Source organism: Cydia strobilella, chromosome 27 (assembly GCF_947568885.1).
Source record: "Cydia strobilella chromosome 27, ilCydStro3.1, whole genome shotgun sequence".
Taxonomy (NCBI): domain Eukaryota; kingdom Metazoa; phylum Arthropoda; class Insecta; order Lepidoptera; family Tortricidae; genus Cydia; species Cydia strobilella.
Genome location: NC_086067.1, coordinates 1,622,670 through 1,645,801, shown reverse-complemented (window position 1 = coordinate 1,645,801; position 23,132 = coordinate 1,622,670). Strand labels below are relative to the sequence as shown.

The 23,132-nt window shown below is 39.2% G+C and overlaps 1 protein-coding gene across 2 annotated transcripts in view; it reads left to right on the top strand.

Moving 5' to 3' along the window:
- The window catches only part of LOC134753640 (P protein-like), a 96,482-nt gene extending 75,394 nt beyond the window's left edge, over positions 1-21,088 (top strand). For both annotated transcript variants that reach the window (XM_063689576.1, XM_063689577.1), the window contains exons 7-20: positions 4,372-4,499; positions 5,038-5,167; positions 6,445-6,534; positions 7,785-7,898; positions 8,612-8,727; positions 10,345-10,483; positions 11,598-11,733; positions 12,994-13,073; positions 13,574-13,696; positions 14,322-14,415; positions 14,967-15,109; positions 15,759-15,869; positions 16,635-16,782; positions 17,760-21,088. In XM_063689576.1, coding sequence (XP_063545646.1) covers positions 4,372-4,499; positions 5,038-5,167; positions 6,445-6,534; positions 7,785-7,898; positions 8,612-8,727; positions 10,345-10,483; positions 11,598-11,733; positions 12,994-13,073; positions 13,574-13,696; positions 14,322-14,415; positions 14,967-15,109; positions 15,759-15,869; positions 16,635-16,782; positions 17,760-17,938 — 1,731 coding nt within the window. In that variant the 3' untranslated portion in view covers positions 17,939-21,088. The remainder of the gene's footprint in view (positions 1-4,371; positions 4,500-5,037; positions 5,168-6,444; positions 6,535-7,784; positions 7,899-8,611; positions 8,728-10,344; positions 10,484-11,597; positions 11,734-12,993; positions 13,074-13,573; positions 13,697-14,321; positions 14,416-14,966; positions 15,110-15,758; positions 15,870-16,634; positions 16,783-17,759) is intronic.
- Positions 21,089-23,132: the final 2,044 nt, after the last annotated feature.

Genomic DNA, 23,132 nt, shown 5'->3' with positions numbered 1-23,132 from the left:
CTGTCCCGAGACTCAAACTATCTCTATACCAAATTTCAACGAAATCGGTTCAGCGGTTGTTTAAGTGTGAAGAGGAGTTAAAAAAAAGTATTTTTTTAAATTTAGTTTTTACTTAGAAATGGTGTCAATGTTGATACCATAAATGAACCGGCACCAGGGTTACGGGCGGGGACTTTTGATACGTTTACCTCCTAACTAGTCCAAACATAGTTTTACATGTCAAACACAGTATTTCATATTTACAACTATTTATATCTAAGTTACAATACCAAATTTCAGGACTGTTCTAGAGATTTCGAGGTTAGTCATATTCCGATTGTGCTATAATCGAAGTGATAATTATATTTTTTTGGAAGCGTCAATTTTGAGTTTGCTAATTTTTAACCGCCTTAAAAAAAGGAGGTTCTCAGTTTGACCCGCATGTTTGTATGTATGTATGTTTGTTCGCTATTACCTCGCGTTTGGCTGACCGATTTTGATGTGGTTTTCAGAAAAGTGTTTGTTACATTCTGGGGAAAGTTATAAGGGGCCCAGGACCAAGGACTATCAGTCCGCCGGACGATATCGGCCTGTCAGTTGTTCGGAACTGTCAAATTTTTGTTCTAACTGACAGGCCTATATCGTCCGGCGGACTGATAGTCAGTGGGCCCCTTTAGTATAGGTACATGGATGGTTCGAAAAAACAATTGGATACCCGGTATGTGGCGCTGCTATCGGTAATATCGGTATATCGTCAAATTTGATTTGCTGAAACCGATTTGGATGAAAGTGTATTTAGATGGACATTCCGAGTAAAATGGCTGTAACATACGGATGCTTTTAGGGTTCCGTAGTCAACTAGGAACCCTTACGCAGCGTACTACTTAGGCGAGCAACACGCGAACGCGAAGCGCACACAAATAAAAAAAAAACTCCATTTTTTCCATACATTTACTATGGAGAAATGTGAAATTTTACTCACAGTTTTCTATATCGCCACTCAGTCCTGTTAATACTGTATGAAGACATTACTGTAGGACTGATAGATACTGTAGGATAGATAAAAAACTGTGAATAAAATTTCACTATTTCTCCATAGTAAATGTTTTAGTATTTGTGGCTTTTTAGTACATTACCGTAAGTTGACCCTAGGACACTATTGATACTGGATAGGATTTAGCTGGGATCCTACATCCGATATCGGATCGAACAATGTGAAAACGCTCATAAGCTCAACATTAGTTTTTATCAAGTCATAGAAAACCTACAGTTATTGCAATATCTTCACTTTTGCAGTTGTAATGTATTGGTGTGAATTGCGATAGATAAGGAATGCGTTCGCGTTCACGGTCTTCACGGAGCCTCTAACGTAAACCTCAAGTGTCAACTCATCGTAATTACGACTATAGGTATGAGTAATTAAATTACGGCGAGACGGAAAAAAATGTCCAAATTAGAAACAGTTAAAATTTTGATATGAAAATTTAGCTAATTTATGTTATTTTTTAGTTTATTTTTAATGTTTGAATTTGTGGTACTTAGTTGTAGACAAACTAACATTTACCAAAAGTTTTAATCTGTCAACCGGCTGAAACTACTTGGTCTGCTTAGTCATACATAACATAAAATAATAATACTCGTATATGTTCTTACAGGCGTGCCTACTGCCTAGCGGTGCAGTTACAATGTTTATCAAGTATGAAAGAGCGAATTCCTCCTATACAAGTTATTAACTTAATTTTGGATTTTTGAACTTGTGATGTAAGTACAGTCCCCATCAGAAATATCGGCGCGCCCGAGGTGCTCAAAAATATCTGAACACGCACTCTAACGCCTTGACAATAGAGGCGTGTTCAGATTTTTGTGAGTCTCGGCCGCTCCGATATATCTGATGGCGACTATACATACCTATTACTTTTTGGTAATAAATATTTTTGAAATTTTTAAATGTTTTTTCATTTCGTTCTTTAGGTACCAGGCGGAAAAGGTATGGTATTGTGTTCCAAAAAATAGCTAAAGCTTGCATTAGGTACTTTCCCGTAAAACATGAATGTTTTCGTTCTGCATTGAAATTCAACTTTTTGTCCATGAAACGAATAACGAAATTAAGTAGATCGATAAAAATACCTATTGAATGCGATATCTCTCAGCGCAAGTTTTTGAGCAAGTTCTAAAATAAATAAATAGGTATTGAAAACCTGATTCTTACAAGTCTGGACTTTCTTGGGCTCATTCTACTTAGAATATCGTCAATTAAAAAAAAATGTCCCAAAATGTCCGTTCCATTACGTCACGTTTTAGTCTGTAAGTAAATTATGTTACTTTTACAAGTGGAAACTACAATTTCCATACGAATGTGGCTTTCTATTAGAAAAGGGTTCTTATGCTTCATGTGTAATAAGGACTTTTTAACAGAATTTCAGATGGAAAGGACATTCAAAATATTTATCAGCACGGTTTTTACTCACTATTATTTTTAGTCGCCTTTTGAAATACGTCTCACGATAGTTTAAGTGCGGAAAGGACCTTATTGCACTTGAAGCATCAGGACCCTTTTGTAAAGCCACATATTTTTGGAACATTTTTTAAATATCAGGGTTGAATATGCTAGTGATTCAGAGCTGGAAGAACCCAAAAAGATAAGTTGTGATGCTCTTAATTTTTTTTTTGAAAAAGCTCTTTTGGCAATTTTACTGACGCATATATGCTCTTTTGCGGCGTGAAAAAACGCATTGTAGAAAGTATACTTATTATTCACTTATACGTAACCTTTGAAATTTTATAATTTGGAATGTAGGTAGCTGGAATCAGACCAAGCAAACGCCTAGGTACGTAAACGCACGCTACGAGCTACCTTCCGTGACCATAGACAATCCGCCCATTCTGGTGCTAAATTCAGTTCGTCTGGATGCGCCTTTACCATAAATTAATCTTGCTGAAAAATTCATCTCCTACACCGCGCCATCTAGTTTACACTGTTGTCCCTTGTCAGCTAATGAGAGTAATAAGAAAAGCCATCTTCTGAACTAGCGACCTCTAGTCTATTTTGGCGTAATGGTCACAAGACTGACACTGCGGAATGACAGTAGTTATGGTAGTGTGCGTAAATGCAAGAAATTGCAATATTTTGCAGTTTTTACCGGTTTTTGATGAAATGAGACACTGTTCAGTGGAAACATATGTCGATTTAGACGTAATATTTTTTATTGTTTGTGCGTATATCAACACATCTTTGAAAATCGTTTGGGTTTTGAGAGAAATAGTGATAATCCACAATTTGTGCACAATCACGCCATCTTTTGGTGGCTAGTCGGCAGGACATCCCTAGACATCCACCTTAAGTGACAACGTGCCGTCCTCTTGTGCTCGAAGTATTGGCATCTTGGTAGACTTAGTTTTTTATAAAGGAGGCAAGCGAGCGGGGAGAATTGCATGATTGGGAATTAATGTCAGAACGGCAGAACAATAACCAAGAGGATAAAATGCTACCTAGGACATCCTAAGACGCCCAAAACCTCATCTCTTAGAAGCCGCATAAGATATAGCTACAGAGCTCCATCCCGGCATCCCTCTGAGTGGCTCAACATGGCAGACGACAAAGGCGAATTCATCAAAGCAGCAAGAGAAATTTATCAACTGGACGAAACCGACAGCGAATCAGAAGAAGAAGAACCAACACCTCGAATCGACGAGCAAACGTTATCTCAAGATGATATTGGCCTCGCTTGGCACAAGATGTTATGAAGACCGAAACGAAAACGACGAGAAGCATATTATCACCAACGCTCTCCCTCGACGACATAACCTACCCCACCTATCTTCCAATATTGGCTTAAGGCTGCATAGCCGGCTGATTATAACTATCCTTTTCCCATCCCAGAGCGTGTCACTCCCCATAAAATTACGTCCCCTGGTATGCCGGCTAGTCCGGAGCAGGCATGTTCCTGGCTGGGTGTGGCGTCTCTTGTCTTGTCTTGTCTTGTAATAAACATATTTTGACAAATAATTGTCTAACCAAAGAACCCTACCTTATTTTATACCAAAGAGGATATAATAGGATAGAGCGGTACTGTCACAGTAAATTTACTGCCATACACGATTAAAAGTAAAAATATCAAAAAAAAATACTTTATGTATGGATAAATGTTTCTTTTACTGCATTAATTATTTTTATATGATTTTGACCCATGTTCTTTCACTGATATGCGTTAAAATTGTAAAATAACAAACGAAACCGTCAACGCCATCTATACGAGAGTAGGCCAAAGCTAGTGGCGCCATCTGATCGAGAATCAAATTTTCTTGATTTTCGAGGCACGTTTTTTCCTTAGACTGTATCCGTCTATTTTTATACTAAGCTATGCTGTAATCTAACTTTTTGATTCTCAACAGAATTTCACTCGACCTCACTCATTCTTATTTCTGGATCCCAACGAGTTAGAATTCAGCGAAGCCACGCCGCGGTCGGCCAAGTTCGAACACCATTCAAGTTTGAATTCAACGGCCGTTTATGTCATCAGGTAAGAATCTCTGACTCCGAAGTCCATCTTCGAATTTACGTTGACATTTGATTGATGTATTATGAGTGAGACCATTTGCAAATTTTTGGCGACGTTAAGAATTCGTTTTCAGGGTACCTGTACCCAAAGGGTAAAAACGGGACCCTATTACTAAGACTCCGCTGTCCGTCCGCCTGTCTGTCCGTCTGTCACCAGGCTGTATCTCATGAACCTTGATAGCTAGACAGTTGAAATTTTAACAGATAATGTATTTCTGTTGCCGCTATAACAACAAATACTAAAAACAGAATAAAGTACGTACTTATTTAAGTTGGGCTCCCATACAAGAAACGTGATTTTTTTGCCATTTTTTGCGTAATAGTACTTAACCCTTCGTGCGTGAGTCCGACTCGCACTTGGCTTTTTACATAAACAGCTTGAGCAAGCATACTTTGAGAAGAGTGGAAGAGGTGCCTATTTAATAAAATCATCTTCTAATCAAAGGATAACATAAAAGCCCTCCATCAACACCATTAAAATATACTAATTTCTGTTTCAGAATCTTGTCAGACTCGGCGGTGGCGACTCCCTTATCGTTAAGTTACCAGGACGGTCCGATAGATGTCGCCATCGGCGTCACTTATGCCTGTCTGCTTCTGGTTATGCTATACGCTTTGATTATATTTGAGGTAAGGAAATATTGCAGTAAGTCTAAGAAAAACACGTGCCCCTTAGTTTGACATCTGAAACAGATGGCGCTGTACTGTGCCATATGTTTTGTGGTCATTGAATAGGGAATATTACGCGAAACTCTGCGCAGGGGGCGCCACCACCACAATCTGAGGGTCTATCGCGAAAAAATAAAATGGAAATTTCGTTATCTCTGTCACTCTTGCATATTCGAGCTATAAAGAGGAGATAGCGATTTCGGATTCGCGTTTCCCGGTAGGTCCTCTGTAAACAAACCGCCTTGATGCACTAATGTCATAAGGCTAGTCCTGCACTCTGGTGGCAGAACATTGCAGTAATATCCCCTATTGTCAAACATTTTGACAATCAGAGTTACCGCAATATGTATAGAGTTGTACAGCGCCATCTCGTTTACCTCTCAAATTCGAAGTACGAAATTGTCTTAAGTTTTACGCATCTCACTCAATCAATGTATCTTTGACCATACTAATCTTAGAGGATATAACTAAACGGAGACGCCATGTCTGTAATTTTCTATACAAAGCAGTCTGCCGATTTTTGCGGGGGAGGGGCACAGATAAACGTCGGTCCATACATTGTGACCATTGGCTGACTATTTTCGACAGAGGGGAACGCTTGTTAATGGCTTCTCTGTTTGGTTATAACTTTATATCCTTTAAAACACTAATGCCCCAAAAGCTGCCAGGAGAATGTTTTCACTCTGCGGTGTTAAACTGTCTTGTGTGGAGATTTTTAGTTAAAAAATAAATATACGTATGTTTATAATTAAACACGGTATTTGTTCTTGCTTCTGCTTCGAGACCCTGGTGCAAAATTGTAAACAAATGTTTAAAGACATAAGTACAGAATACATACAAAACTTACTTTTTCACCTCAGCAGCTCGAACCAGCCTACTTTCGTCACTTACTACTTTCGACTTTCCTCACTCCAGGGAGTGAAACAAAGTAGATTTTTAATTTAGTGAAGGCCATGAACTGCCACTTCATACTTGTATTACTTTTTTGTGTAATTCGAAATACATTTTAACCTTTATTATGTTCTCACTACTGAGGTGAAAAATTATGTGTGCAACACGAGAGCAAAGTTATTTTACATCTCGTGTTTTTGAGTCCCTCCCTACGCTAAAGTTTCTAACTAAGAATCATTTCTCGGGACTCAAAATAAACGCAAGAAAAACCAACTTTCTTCTCTTGTTGCACTAATAACTATTACATTGAGATTTCAAAGCAGTGAGTATTTATTGTTTTTTTCCAGATAATAAACCGTACACTAGCAGCGATACTGGTGTCGACACTATCACTGGCGGTCCTGTCATTGGTTGGAGAACGTCCGTCAGTAGAGCAAGTAAGTAATCTTTTTTCCACCCTATGCATTTTAAGTCTTGGTAGCTTAGTTGGTAGAGCGAGAGTAGCCTGCACTCGAAAATTTCAAGTTTCGCTCTCGAGTGATTTTTCAGCATTTTTCCATAATTTTACTGGTCGTTATATTGAATCAGAAAACTGAACCACGTTAAAAAATTCTAGCTTACTTACTGTAGTTTCATTTTGTTATGTCTTATGGAATTATGTTCTGGGGTAAATATAAGGGGTACAATAGCAGTGACGGAGCGTCTACAGAAATGAAAGCCGGATCCTTCGCCTTCACTACGAATATATATGAGACGCTGACCCGGGTATGTCCTTAAACTACGTCCAAAAGAGAGGTATGGGCCGTGAATGTCATCTTGCTTTGTGTGGTAGGGCACAGCGCAGCGGATGTCATTCCAGATCTAGAGCAGAGCCCAACTGGGGAGGTACCTCCACCTTACAGAAAACCGCAGCCAAATAACACTAGACCTTACTCATAGTGTTGTGTTCCTGCCGGTAAGTAAGGTTGCCAGAGCTCAACGAGGGTGCAGTGTTAGGGTCGGCAACACGCATGTAACACCTCTTGCAGGTGTCCATAGGTTACGGTGACTGCTTACCATCAGGCGGGCCGTTTGCTTGCTTGCCATTGACGTAGTATAGGTATATATAAAAAACCGGCCAAGTGCGAGTCGGACTCGCGTTCCAAGGGTTCATGTTACATGACATAATTTAAACAATGTATTTTTTATGTGAAACGTGAGTGAAATGTCTTTAAAAAACCCGAAGGGGCCGGATCAAAAACTAAGTAGTTAAATCCGACCCACGCTTGACTGCACATTTCTAATAGGTTTTCCTGTAATCTATAGGTAAAGATCTATTTTGTGTAATTTTTTTTTAAATTTAGACCCAGTACTTTCGGAGATAAAGGGGGGGGGGGGAATGGTCATTTTCTTGAATAACTTCTAAACTGTTTATCATAAAATTATAATAAAAATATATTTCAGATTCTCACAATGAGCTCTTTCATTTGATATGTAACACGATATAATTTGAAAAACTTTATTTTTTAATTTTCTCATTTACCCCCCAAAAGTGGCACCCGTGTTTAAAATTCATTTGTTTACGTTACATGTCCGTCTTTGGGTCGCAAACTTACATACGTATACCAAATTTCAACTTAATAGGTCCAGTAGTTTCGGAGAAAATAGGCTGTGAATTTTCGTAGAGTGACAAATTATTATGTTACAGCTGGTGTCATGGCTGGATGTGGAAACTCTGCTGCTGCTGCTAAGCATGATGCTGCTTGTGGCAATCATGGCAGAAACTGGCATGTTTGACTTTCTGGCCGTATTCACTTTTCAGGTATTTTGGAAATACGACATTTTTATATCGGGTCTCTATTGTTTCCCATATAGTTTTAAGTCATAATTTATTGTTTGTCCACATTTTCGTTAGTCATAATTAGGTTTTTCTCAGAAACGTTAACTTTTCAGGATTGCCTTAAAACAAACCTAACCTAACATAACCTATCTACAGAGTGACCTTAGGAAAATCCTGAAAAGTTAACGGTTTCAGAATTATAACTAATGATAATATGACAATCATCTTCTTCTTCGTCTTTGCCCGTATCCCATTATTTGGGATCGGCTGTCCTCGTTCTCATGCGCCAGGACCGTCTGTCCTGGGTTGTCTGTGGATTTAATTGGGCTCGTTCTAAATCCTTTGACACGGTGGACCACCAAGTAGCAGGCCGGCGCCCTGGTCCTCTTTTGGTTTCCTGAAGGGCCAGCGCCTTTTTCACGACATGGTCATCGCCACGCCTCATAATATGTTCATACCACCTCAGCCTCTGTTCGGAGAGTTTCTCAGTGATGGGCGCTATTTTGAAACACTATTATGACAATCATTACATTATGACTTTCAATAATTATGTCAAACAAGGGACCCCTTTTAGATCATCCTTGTGTTAAACTACCAAAATAATCTGTCCCATGTGATTATCAGAGATTTTCACCAAGTTTCGAAAAGTATATTACCTATGTCGAATCAAGTTTTGAATGGCGATATTTCTGCAGGTGACGAAGGGCAAGATGTGGCCGCTGATCAACGTTTTGTGTGCTATCACGGCCGTTCTCTCTACTTTCCTGGATAACGTCACCACCGTGCTGCTTATAACGCCTGTCACCATAAAGTGAGTCATTTCCCTCGCGTTATTCCAGTATTTTTAGGGGAATGCCGTAAGGAATGCTCCTGGGACTGAATGTGTATGGCGAGAACAGGGAATTTGTGGTTCCGGGACTGAGTTTGTATATAAAACTAAAACCGGGAGCACCCCCTAGAAGCCCGCTTAGAAGAGAAACTTACATAAAAAAAGCAAAATGCTAAACTATTTAAATCTTTTGGCTCTACGAGTACTAGGCCGGGAAAGAAACTTTGAATTGTTCGAAAATTGTTAATGCACCGTATTTTCTTACTCTTGGTATCAGCTTTTAATGACTATGTGACATTTTCAACCAAAAGGCCAAAAGGTACCACGTTGTCGCTTGTCGATAGGGTTGATTTCTAATTGAAGCTATATGGAAATAGCGCCTTATTGACAAGCGACAATAAGTACCCTTTTGGTTGAAAATTGCACATATGCTGAATATCAATCAATTGACATCTGGACGCTGTTAAGTAATAATGTGTCTATCCGCATGTTTAGCAAAAATGCTAAACGGCATCCATCTGTCTCTTTCAAGAATCTTCAAATGGAAGAATCTTCAAAAACCTAATTTACAAATAAAAATCTTTTCACCTCAGCAGCTCGAACAAGCCTACTTTCGTCACTCCCTGAAGTGAAGAAAGTGCGACTTTCCTCACTCCAGGGAGTGAAACAAAGTAGCTTTTTAATTTAGTGTAGGCTATGAACTGCCACTTCATACTTTTATTACATTTTTTTTTTCGTTTCTCTGTATTATTCTGTGTAATTCGAAATACAGTTCTACCTTTAATATGTTCTCACTACTGAGGTGAAAAATTATGTGTGCAACACGAGAGCGAAGTTATTTTACATCTCGTGTTTTTGAGTCCCTCGCTACGCTCAAGATTCTAACTTAGAATCACGAGCGAAGCGACGTGATTCAATTGTAAAATCTTTCGCTTTCTCGGGACTCAAAATAAACACTCGCAAGAAAAACCAACTTTCCTCTCTTGTTGCACAAATAACTATTACACACTTGACATACAACAGATCAGCTCCACCCAGCTAAGCATTCAGTCGTTTTGTGGCCATCCACAGCAACTTTTCACCATCCACCTCGGTAAAATCGTGGAATTACACCTTAGTTCAGTTTCCTATTTAATTTAACTTTAAGTATACACAAGTAGTGTTTGCCTATATAATTAGCTGTGCAAATCAAATCAATTTAAATCTTTTGGCTCTACGAGTACTAGGCCGGGAAAGAAACTTTGAATTGTTCGAGAATTGTTAATACACCGTATTTTCTTACTCTTGGATAGTATTATATGTATAATCTGTGCTCTTGGTATCAGCTTTTAATGAATATGCTGAGTATCAATCAACTGACATCTGGACGCTGTTATTAAGTAATAATGTGTCAATCCGCATTTATTTTCTCAAAAAGTTAGTTCAGTTTCCTATTAAATTTAACTTTAAGTATACACAAGTGGTGTTTGCCTATAATTGAATCGAATGTAACAGCGTAACCTAACAATGTATAATTGTGACCGCTGTTGGCAGACCTTTTAAATAAAATAAGAATAAATAATTTTTGAAATTTAATATACCTAATATCGCATTTTCCAGACTGTGCGAGGTTATGGAGATGCACCCGATCCCAGTACTCACAGCAATGGTGCTATATAGTAACATCGGTGGTACAGCCACGCCTGTTGGCGATCCACCCAACGTGATCATAGCTTCCAACCAGATCGTCATACAGTCGGTGAGTGTTCTTTTATACCACAACTAGCGACCCGCCCCGGCTTCGTACGGGGACTGTATAGATTAATTACCCAAAATTTTTGTTCCCCAATAGCTTTTGTTCCATTCGCGTTTTTCCCCAGTCTGCTTTTTAATCAGGCGTTTATTTTTTTAGTAGTTAATTTAATCAAACGCGTATATCCTAGTCGCTTTTTTCCCCAAAGAGTAATATTTCCGAAAACATGCCCCGCTTACCCTGAGCCGACGGAGCCCCGCTAAGCGGGGCTCCTATTTCTGCGCGGTTTGCCCTTCGGGCATCTGAAGCTCCCTAACCTACCTATCTGTCGACTTAGTGTGACTATCGTGAAAACATTACTCTTTGGGGAAAAAAGCGACTGGGACATACGCGTGTGATTAAATTTACTACTGAAAAAATTTACGCTGGTTAAAAAGCAGAATGGGGAAAAACGCGAATGGAACAAAAGCTATTGGGGAACAAAAATTTGGGGTAGCTAATCTAAACTAATTTACACAAAACTTTTACAAATTATACCTATTAACCTTCCTCTTGAATCACTCTATCTATTGAAAAAAACCGCATCAAAATCCGTTGCGTAGTTTTAAAGACCTAAGCATACATCGGGACAGACGGACGAACAGACAGAGGAAAGCGACTTTGTTTTATACTATGTATAAAAGTGTCTCGTGAGTTTCAGTTGTATTTTGACAATTCAACACACCATTTGTCATATCAAGTTTAGATTTTATATACGGTCTATCCTATTTTTTGCTTTGTATGAACTTGTAGAAAATCTCTTCTTCTATGAGCTCTGACTATGACACATTGTAACAAAATTACCATTAGTAGTAGCACAGAACAAGTTATAGTATTATCATACAGAACGGCCACGCCCCGCCCCGCCCCGCCCCGACTCGAGGTACCTCGCCCCGCGACAGCAGATTGACGGCCGTTTGCCGACCGCTCTGTACTATTTTTAAGCAACTTGCACTATGACGCATGCCGCGTGTACAGACGTGCCGTTCACACATAGAAACGCAAGTGATTTTTGATGTATGGCGTGTCCGCCCTATGGTAGTAGTAACTTTCTTTATTGACATAATTCTTTTGCTTGCAGGGCATCAACTTCGCGAACTTCACGCTGCATATGACATTAGGAATCATACTGGTGTGTGTGCAAACCTACTTTCAATTGCGGTTCATGTATCGGGACGTGAGCAAGCTGCGACCGAGCGAGCCACGTGAGATACAAGGTCAGTAGTAAGTAGTAACGTCCGATACCCGAATGGAGGAGTAATATGTGGTATTTTCTATAAAAAGGGACCTTATTGTCGATGGCGCTTACGTCATTATTAACGCCGCAGTGAGCTCGACAGGAAACGAGATGAGCTTAAGGCTCGGCCGCCAACCTCGATTTGCTACAACTATGTAGGTGGTGCGCTGACGTGCCCAAGATGTGCTCGAGTATTTAGCAAGAAGATAGGGTACGTGAGCCACCTAAGGGCGCACCAGAGAGCGGATCAGCTACACGCTAATAACGCGAATTAAAAATTGCCTACTCCAGAGCACACAGTCGCTGTGGCCGAAATCGGTCAGGAGAGCATCATCATCATCATTATTAACGATGCTTCGATATAAATACAATGCCGCGCGACGCTGTGCGGCGTAAGCGCCATCGACAATAAGGTCCCTTTTCATAGAAAATGCCCCATATGTATGAATATTGATAGGATTTAGTTTCAATATTATGTCTAGATTTAGCCTTAGTCTGTAGTTTAGATAGGCCGTAAGTAGTTTCTTACTAAATGTTAGACTTTAATTATCTCTATTAGACTCTAATTATCTCTACTCCTACACTAGCTACTTTAGATTAGAAATTATTTAATTAAGGTAGGGCACTTAAGGTCTATTAACACATTGCTTATTATTACATCATTTTTGTATATGACTGTTTGTTGCCTAAATAAAATAAAATAAATAAAAAATTGTAACAGTTCTGATATTTAAATTGTAATGGTTCCCTACGATACAGGCATTGCTTAGTGCGGATACCCCTAGCACAGGGCGGATACGCTATACATCAATAATCACTGGCGGTTCTATGTGTGAACGGCACGTTTGTACACGCGTAAGTTGCTTAAAAACAGTACTGAGCGGCCGGCAAACGGCCGTCAATCTGCTGTCGCGGGGCGAGGGCATTCGAGTCGGGGCGGGGCGGTGCGTGGCCGTTCTGTATGACAATACTATTACTTATTCTGTGCCCCTGGTATGTGTAACCTTTAGCTGAAAAATAAATGATCTTTATTCTTTCTTATTCTTATTTTATACTTAATGGGGTGTAAGAAAGCCACTGGTAGTGACTTCGATCTTTGCGCCCTTTACCCTTTTCGGGTCGAAACCTTTTCTAGTATGAGTTAGGGTCTTTACCGTACACATAATTCTGTAGGCCTATAAAGCATTATTTTCTTTCCCTTATACCATACGATGTATAACCGCACGTACTGGTGTTTCAGATCTGAGAAGACAACTAAACGTTTGGCGACGTGCAGCAGATTCACTACCTCATATGAGCAAGGATGAGTTGGTCGTAAAGGTATGTATCACTGTCTACGGTGTACTGATAATTCGTAAACTGTATTGCATAGTCATAAGGTTTACGGGGAGGTTAGTACCATATTAAGTCTCACACCAGTCATAATTTTAAATAGCTAGTAGAGTCAAAGACCTTTAACAGCTCTGTTTACCGTTATAAAAATACATATAAAACTTAAACATGGCATTGCCATAATCGAATTTAAACTGTTGTGAGATATACTAACATTAAATAATACACGGTCGTCGTGAACGCTGCTCGCACTATTAGTGGTTGAGAAAGGAGACCTAGGCTCTCCGAAACATGTCGCGCGAGTGACTAAAACAAGTGAGTCTAAACCGTGAAATTATTTAATGACATTGCCACCTTAATAGTAGATAACTACTATACATACACGCCTCCTGTGCTGCCCCTACAGCATATTCTCTCTTGCCCTTAGAAAGAGCATGTGGCTAGAACTAGAAAGTATTAGTCAATAATTTTTACCTTTTCATTTTCAGGAGCGACTAGAACGCAAGGTACAAAAGATCAGCTCGCAGTTGGCCATCGCGCTGAAAGAGAGCAACAAGCGCGCCTGCCCCAAAGACACCTTCCAAAGGACCCTCTCAGAGCTCAGGGAAAAGGTATCTAGACACCTACTACTCAATAATTAATTTGACCTATATTTGTATTTTGTGCATAAATATGCTATGTACCACTCATGTATGTGATGAGGAGGGATGAATGCCATATAGGCAAAAGAATGTTAGGGATGAATGTTGATGGACAGAGAGCAAATGGTAGACCCAAAAAACGATGGATGGATTGTGTGAAAGAGGATATGAGAAAGAAAGGAGTGTGCTGAGGTAACGAAAGATAAAGGAGAATGGAAGATAAAAACATGTTGTGCCGACCCCACATAACGTGGGATAAGGGCAGGAAGAAGGGCTATGTATCACTTAGTGTTTTCACTTACAAATGGCTGAGACGGAAGACCATACGCTGGCCACTCACCATGCTGTTGGTACCATTTTGTATTAACCGATGCCTTTTAACTATTTTAAGAGCTCTGTACCTCAAAAGGTAAAAACAAAACTTTTATAGGATCACTCTTGCGTCTGTCTATCTATCTGTCTGTCCGTCTATCATAGCCTATTTGCTCCAAAACTACTGGACCAATTAGGTTAAAAACATATGTAAGTCTGTGACCCAAATATGGATATTGTGTGAATTTTTCCAACGTAAGACTTATTGTATCAATATTTTCAGTATAAGATCCGGGATAAAAAGCTGCTGATAAAATCCTGCGTCGCCATCGGATTTGTGGTCATCATGTTCTTTCTCCACGCTTTCCCTGAATTCAGTGAGTAAAATTAAACGTAAACTTTTTTTTATAGAATTTCTACCACTATCGTTTAGTAACGGTAATTATGTTTGAGACAGTTGTGAATGAGCCCTTGTGTAGTAAACTAGTCCTACACAACAAATGCAACATGCTGAGATGAGGCCATGTTCTATGTATTCTTTTATATTATGTAATGTCTCATTTGTTTGTACATACATACATATATATAATCACGTCTATTTCCCGGAGGGGTAGTCGGAGACCACGGATTTCCACTTGCTACGATCCTGACATACCTCTTTCGCTTCCTTCACTTTCATAACATTCCTCATACACGCTCGCCGGTTTAGGGTGCTCTTGACCTGGCCTTTCTTCAGGATTTCCCCGATCTGATCAGAGAAAGTCCGCCGAGGTCTGCCCCTTCCAACTCCCGTTTCTACCTCTCCCTTATACACTCTCTTTTTTAGTCTTCTTTCATTCATTACTCATTACTCATTTAAGTTTGTTTGTGCTTACGAATAAAATTCAATTCAATTCTAAATATTTGAATTTTGCAAAATTCCCACCAGATCGCGTGTCGCTTGGCTGGACAGCATTACTCGGTGCCATCTTGCTGCTGATCCTGGCTGACAGGGAAGACATAGAATCCATCCTGAACAGGGTGGAGTGGTCTACTTTACTATTCTTCGCGGCTCTTTTCGTACTTATGGAGGTATGCCATTCGTTGTAGATGATGACATTTGCAATATTTTGTCTTATTTTATACTAGCTTTTGCCCGCGACTTCGTCTGCGTGGAATTAGTAATTTGAGTACCTCAATTCTTAAACAAATCTGCTTTTTAATCCATCCTTTTTCACCCCCAAATTGGTCCACACTATACATTTCCACCCCATTTTCTACACCTTTAGGGGTGATTTCGGGGATAAAAGTTATTCTATATCCTTTCCCACAGCTCAAACTATCCCCATACCAAGTTTCATCTAAATCGGTTCAGCGGTTATTGATTCCCCATACAAATTTCCACCCCCCTTTTCACCCCCTTGAGGGGTGAGTTCTGGGATAAAAAGTATCCTATGTCCTTCCCCGGGACTCAAACTATCTGTATACCAAATTTCAACTAAATCGGTTCGGCGGTTTAAGCGTGAACAGGTAACACACAGACAGACAGACAGACAGACAGACTTTCGCATTTATAATATTAGTATGGATAATGGACGTAGTTTAATGAAAAGGATCGATCCAAAGCAACTGTCCACGACCTCCGCGGCACTGTTACATCGCCATCTCCAGTTTTTTTTAAATTAAAACTCTCCTATACTGTTTTATTATAGTAAATCACCTAAAATCCGCTCTTCTACAGGCATTGACCAAGCTTGGTCTGATCGACTTCATCGGCGGGCTGACTGAAGCTCTCATCATGAGGGTAAACGAAACCCATAGGCTGGCGGTGGCCCTGCTCCTAATACTCTGGGTAAGGATAAAGGAGAGATCAGGGCATGAGGGGTCTGCATGATCTAGGAGGCCTGACTTCAACCAGGCGTGACTCACTGCGCGATTTCGTCGCGCCGCTACAAGTACATACGGCCGCCCCCAGTTCTGGTGTCTATTAGCCATAGAAGTTGCCGCGCACCGCTACGGAACGGACGCCTGTTCGCGCATGCGCCATCTAGCGGTCATATCTGTCGTAATAGACACGTTTTGTTAGAGAGTGAATCTTCTGTACCTACTACTATTATTTATTCTGTGCTTCAACCCTCTTCATGGGAGTCCACGAAACGCTGAATCAATTCTTGTATTTTGCAGTTTTCGGAAAAATCAGTGTATGAATAAATAAATTGTACCTGATGTAGATCATGTATATGTAGACATACAATTTTTTAACGATTTTAAGAACATTTTGTTTAATTTGCAATAGGTATACTTACTCTCTGTTTCTGTCTGTTTGGCCTAAAGGTTGACTGGTAGAGAATGCCGTGTAGCATTAAGTCCGCCTTTTGTCACTGTAATTTTTTACTGTGCAATAAAGTTTCAATAAATAAATAAAAATTAATATGTACAGTGAGCGATAAAAGTTTGCATTAAAAAATGAAATTTTTGCCAAAAACATCAGTCGCTGTCGATTTTCTATCACTAACCATTATTCAGCCAATAAATATTATCGTCGCCATTTTGATGTTTGATATTGATGGAATCCTCTGGTTAATAAGTTTAGTGCTGACAACAATTATTTCTCCAGATATCAGGCGTAACATCAGCGTTCGTTGACAACATCCCGCTGACAACGATGATGGTGCGCGTGGTGACGTCACTGGGCACCAACCCCGCGCTGGGGCTACCCCTGCAGCCACTCATCTGGGCGCTATCCTTTGGAGCCTGCTTGGGAGGTAAGATGGATAAGTTTTGAATGATTCACGGTGGAGTGTGAACGTGACCAGACCAATTAGTGTGAATGCGACCGATGGTAACGTTGAAAGCGAACGCAGCCGACACGCAAGAATGAGGATAGACCGAGCGGTGTCTACACAACTTTGACACCCACCCGCTATCTTCAGTCACCCGTGACCATGATGCATGTAACTGCGTCGAAATATCGGGAGTTCATAAACAATACAAAAGGTAATCACGGTCGATATCCCGGTCAATATAAGTCTAGGTAAGATGGATGGCTGGATGATGACGGACGATGGTCGCTGAACGTCTTATTCCGATTCTGATTGATGGATGTTTGGAAGGCTACTTGGGAGCCAAGATGAATGGATCGATGGTTAACTATGCACAAAGTTAGCAGTTACAAAGTGTGGCGGTGCCATTATAACGTCACAAATCTGGGCAGAGCCCGCTTGATCTATGTATCTCATCTTCCTCGCGTTGTCCCGGAATTTTTGCCACGGCTCATCGGAGCCTGGGGTCTGCTTGTCAACCAATCCCAAGAATTGGCGTTGGCACCAGTTTTCTCAACGATTTCGCTTGATCTATGTATATATGATATTAGTTTTTATGACAGTTGTGTTATTTTTTGTGATTATTTCTATCTAAATGTGTATATTATGAATTGTCCTAGTATACATATAAGCGACTTGGTTTCTGTTGACTGTAATGCTTATACATTTTGTAATAAATAAATAGAAATAGAATATGCTCTAAAATTCAAAAAGCCCCCTATTAACGCTTTATAGGACGCATATTTACGCAAAAAGACCACCCTCCCTATAGCATCATCTTTTTCCATTTTTTTCTAAGGCTATTATATAAATGGCAATGAAACTTGAAGAATATAGGATTTTTTTAATCTGGCATGTTGAATTTTATCAAAAACTTCTTAGAAAAAGCTCTTTTTCTAGCAAAGGCTTCTTATTTACAGGTAACGGCACTTTAATTGGTGCAAGCGCCAACGTGGTGTGTGCGGGAGTGGCGGAGCAGCACGGCTACAAGTTCACCTTCGTGCAGTTCTTCAAAGTCGGCTTCCCCATCATGATAGGACATTTGATCGTTGCCAGCGGATATTTGATTGTATGCCATTGTCTTCTTACGTGGCACTGAGGAATTAGGTCCAGCTTTGAAACTCAATGCCCAGACCACGAAACGGGCACAGGGCGGACACGCGATACATCAAAAATCACATGCGTTTCTGTGTGAACGGCACGTCTGTACACGCGTGATGCGTCATAGTGTAAGTAGCTTAAAAATAGTACTGAGCGGCCGGCAAACGGCCGTCAATCTGCTGTCGCGGGGCGAGATCGAGTCAAGGCGGGGCGGGGCGTGGCCGTTCTGTATGATAATACTATTACTTATTCTGTGCGAGCTTGTACTTCATAATTCGTAATATGAAGTGTGATCAATTTTACCCACCTTTTTATTACGTTAATCATTTGTACCTTTAACACGTACTTAATTCTTATTAATAATACTGTGTGTGTTTGTTGTATTTAGAGAAAAGATTCCATGAGCATACAAATGTAACGGAAAATTTGTAAAAACTTTTCGGAAATTTCTGGAAATTTTCACTAGGAATTTTTTATTTTAGAAATAGATACCTATGTTTCCTATGCAAGAATGTGAGAATTATTTGTAAATATTGCTATTTTGAATTGAATATATATATTTTGCAACAATTACATATTATATACCGAACTAAGGTTTCTTTTCTCTGAAATACATGTATTTTACTTTACTTTTTAGAATTTTTAACGTAGCTTGGGCACGGTGACAGCCGTCATCTCAATATATTTTTTTAAAAATTACAAATTGTATGGAGAGGACAGCGGTCATTTACTGAAATTTCCGCTGTGAAATGTTAGCTCGGCCTTTAATTTCTCTAGACATATCAAAATTAAAGTAAGAAAAAATAGAAAAAAAAAACATATTTGAAACACCGTCACTCTAACCAACTGGTTCACATATCTTTCAAATTGTTTTACATGTTAATTTTGATAATGATAAGCAAACTACTATGATTAAATCGAAAAAAAATGACGCTTTTTATGCGTTACTGCTGCGATGAAATTCAAAAGTGTTTAGTGAATGGTTAGGCTAAATGTACTTTTTATAATTACACATCTTTATAGTTACAGATATCATTAAAAATAACATTATTTATTAACTATTGAGGTCACAAAGTTTAATTAATGTCATTACCGAGTCTAACGCGATTAAATTTCATTATGTTCCCTTTTTTCCGACGTTTCAACTAGGTTGCACTATAGCATTAGACCCGGTAATGACATTTATTGTGGTATTTTCTATAAAAAGGGACCTTATTGTCGATGGCGCTTACGCCATTATTAACGATGCTCCGATATAAATACAATGCCGCGCGACGCTGTGCGGCGTAAGCGCCATCGACAATAAGGTCCCTTTTTATAGAAAATACCACAATTATGTGTACAAAACGCGAGAGTTTAGTGTTATATGTCACAAAGTTTGTTATGTATACCTATAGTTCTTAGTAGTATAGTTATTTCAATATTAAGTACGATTTCCACCGTACGAGCGGAGTCGGCGCGCATTTCACTCCGCTCCGGCGCGGCCCGACTCCATCCTGTCGGTGGGAATCGTATTAGTTTAGTGTCATATTATTATGTTCCGTCCTTAAATTATTTACATTAAAAGTGTTAGTATTACCGGGCCGTGGAAGACGCCCTGCTACTTGGCTGACAACGGTCCAAAATGACCTGAAAAACACAAATATTGACGCCGGAACAGCACAAAATCGTCCTGTGTGGAGAAAGAGGACAAGGAGAGCCGACCCCAGATAATGGGAAAAGGCTTAGGTAGAAGAAGAAGAAGAAGTGTTAGTATTACATAAATATAATACTTTATAAGCATATTATATTTTCACTCACTTTGGGTCGTTGCGTCACCGTAGTAAGTAAGTATAGATAGATAGATATAATAGTTTATTCATCAACACATGGTAATATACATTTGAAATATACATCATGTACACAATATCGGAAGACGAACTGCCGGTAGGCCTCCAACGAGATGGAGCGACGACCTGGTGAAGGTCGCGGGAATTCGGTGGTTGCGAGCGGCACAGGATCGGTCGGAGTGGCGAGCCTTGGGGGAGGCCTATGTCCAGCAGTGGACGTCTATCGGCTGACATGATGATTATGATGACACAATATCTGCACTACTAACAAGTGCGACTAGTCAGGAAATTATTGAACAATATGGGGGGCATTCTCTATGAAAAGGGACCTTATTGTCGACGGCGCTTACGCCGCACAGCGTCGCGCGGCATTGTATTTATATCGGAGCAATCGTTAATAATGGCGTAAGCGCCATCGACAATGAGGTCCCTTTTTATAGAAAATACCACATATTATATTTTGTATTATAACGACGCATCATCATCATCTTCCTTGCGTTGTCCCGGCATTTTGCCACGGCTCATGGGAGCCTGCACGGGGTCCGCTTGGCAACTATTAATACCAAGAAATGGCTTACTGCCATCTGACCTTCCCCAGAGGGTAAACTAGGCCTTATTGGGATTAGTCCGGTTTCCTCACGATGTTTTCCTTCACCGAAAAGCGACTGGTAAATATTAAATGATATTTCGTACATAAGTTCCGAAAAACTCATTGGTGATCATTCCTTATATTTGGTGTTTGAATACAATTTGAAGTGCAATCGTGATTAAAACACCTTGAACTTTTATTTTATTTATTTATTTTATTTTATTTTATTTTATTTTATTTTATTTTATTTTATTTAATTTTATTTTATTTTATTTTATTTTATTTTATTTTAGGAGAGATTTTATTTTATTTAGGGTACTTACCAAAGTATTTTTTGGTGGTCATTATATTTGTAGCCCTTAAAAATACTATGAATTCATTGTTTGTTGTACAACATTCCATTTATTACATATAGATATATATCCTGAAGATAAGGTGCATGGAATTCTCATCTGAATAGACATCTTTTAGGTAAGCATGATCCACCCTAGACTGCATCGGCACTTACCATCAGGTGAGATTGCGGTCAAATGCTTGCCTTTTTGTTAATAAAAAAATATATTTTACATACACATACATACATACATATAATCACGCCTATTTCCCGGAGGGGTAGGCAGAGACCACGGATTTCCACTTGCTACGATCCTGACATACCTCTTTCGCTTCCTTCACTTTCATAACATTCCTCATACACGCTCGCCGGTTTAGGGTGCTCTTGATCTGGCCTTTCTTCAGGATTTCCCCGATCTGATTAGCGAAAGTCCGCCGAGGTCTGCCCCTTCCAACTCCCGTTTCTACCTCTCCCTTATACACTCTCTTTGTTAGCCTTCTTTCACTCATTCTAAATATATTTTATTTTTTATATAAACTATATGATCACATAAATTATAGCCATATCTTTCGTTATTGAAAAAATAATTATGATCACAATAATAAATATTCTATTAGCAATAATTATGTAAGAGTAGATTTATTTTTAATAGTATTTAAAAATATTGTGATTCAAAGTATTGCCCCTAGCTATATTTTGTCTATAGCGCTATGTATTAATGATTAATTAGAATAATTTAAATCACAAATGACGTAATTATATTAAGACATCAAATAAATTTTTAATACAATAATGTTTTGTTTTATTATTCAACATTCATAAAATTATTCGGTGCTACTTTACGTTTCTGCAGTGCATCGTCCATGTTCGCGGAAGCACGCGTAGACAGTTTCATTGCTGCGGAAAAAGATGGCATCGCTTCTGAACAGAATACGTGACAGCCCAAACAGCCTGAAGACAATAGCTGTAAGGAATGAGTGCTCAATAATGCAACACTTAATTAAAAATACGTTGTCATTAGTGAGGTACGAATACTAACATAGTTTTTAGGTTTAGTTTGTAGATTACTAACAAAATGGATCTTAATATTGTCTTCGGTTACCGCGATAGTTACTCATGAAATAAAACTATGAAAACGGATTATATCGCGTATATTGAATTTATAATACATCCCGACGTTTCGAACTCTTTACAGCGTTCGTGGTCAACGGGTGACTCGGGGGTCACGTAACTATGTCGAAAATTTAAAGTGCCATATGTACTGTAAAACTATGTAAGATACATGTGCGAATAGGTAATTCGCAACTCGTGTCGATTTAAAACTCTCCCTTAGGTCGTGTTTTAATTTATCGCCACTCGTTGCAGATTTCCTATTTTTCGGACTTGTACGTATGTTTCTATTACGATATTTTATTTGTTTGGTCACATACGCGACACAAGTAACGCATGCATGTGGATGTATGGCTACGGTTGCTGTTTACAATCAAGCGGGCCGTATGCTTGTTTGCCATCGACGTGGTAAGTATAAAAAAACCTCGATTGTATGGGAGAGGCTTTTTGGTGGCGCATTCACGCGACTCTTAATGAAACCTTACACTGTCCTTATGTAATTAATCCGAAACTTATACTTGTCACTTTACGGAGCCGTGCAGCGCCATCTACATCAGCTGTCTAATTCGAAGCACGAGTTTGGCTGAGACCTTAAGGGGTTGGTCCCGAATAACAAAAGGAGCATTTAAGAAAAATCTACTGAACAAACCCGACTGAGTTTACCCGTAAACAAGATGCATGTAACTGCGTTGAAATATCGGGAGCTCAAAAACAATACAAAAGGTAAACACGGTCTATATCCCGGTCAATATAAGTCTAGTGAACAAAATTTACTTATTTTGCCATTAAAAATACTAAACTATAATGACTAAATTGTACTTGTATCTCATAATAAAATCAGTTAAGAATATTATATATCTGAAGTAAATTTGATAGGTTATTACTGTTATTAGGGCCCACCCTGCATTGTTAGATTTTTATTAATCCATATTTTAACAGCTTTGAACGATTCACGGTTAGTTTCACCAGACTTATATTGACCGGGATATAGACCGTGATTATCTTTTGTATTGTTTTCGAGCTCCCAATATTACAAAAACAACACACAAGTTTCGAAAACAATACAAAAGGTAATCACGGTCTATAGCCCGGTCAATATTTAGTCTAGTGAATCCACATTTTAACAGCTTTGAACGATTCACGGTTAGTTTCACCAGACTTATATTGACCGGGATATAGACCGTGATTATCTTTTGTATTGTTTTCGAGCTCCCAATATTACAAAAACAACACACAAGTTTCGAAAACAATACAAAAGGTAATCACGGTCTATAGCCCGGTCAATATTTAGTCTAGTGAATCCACATTTTTTCTTTAGTTTTCGTTCCGC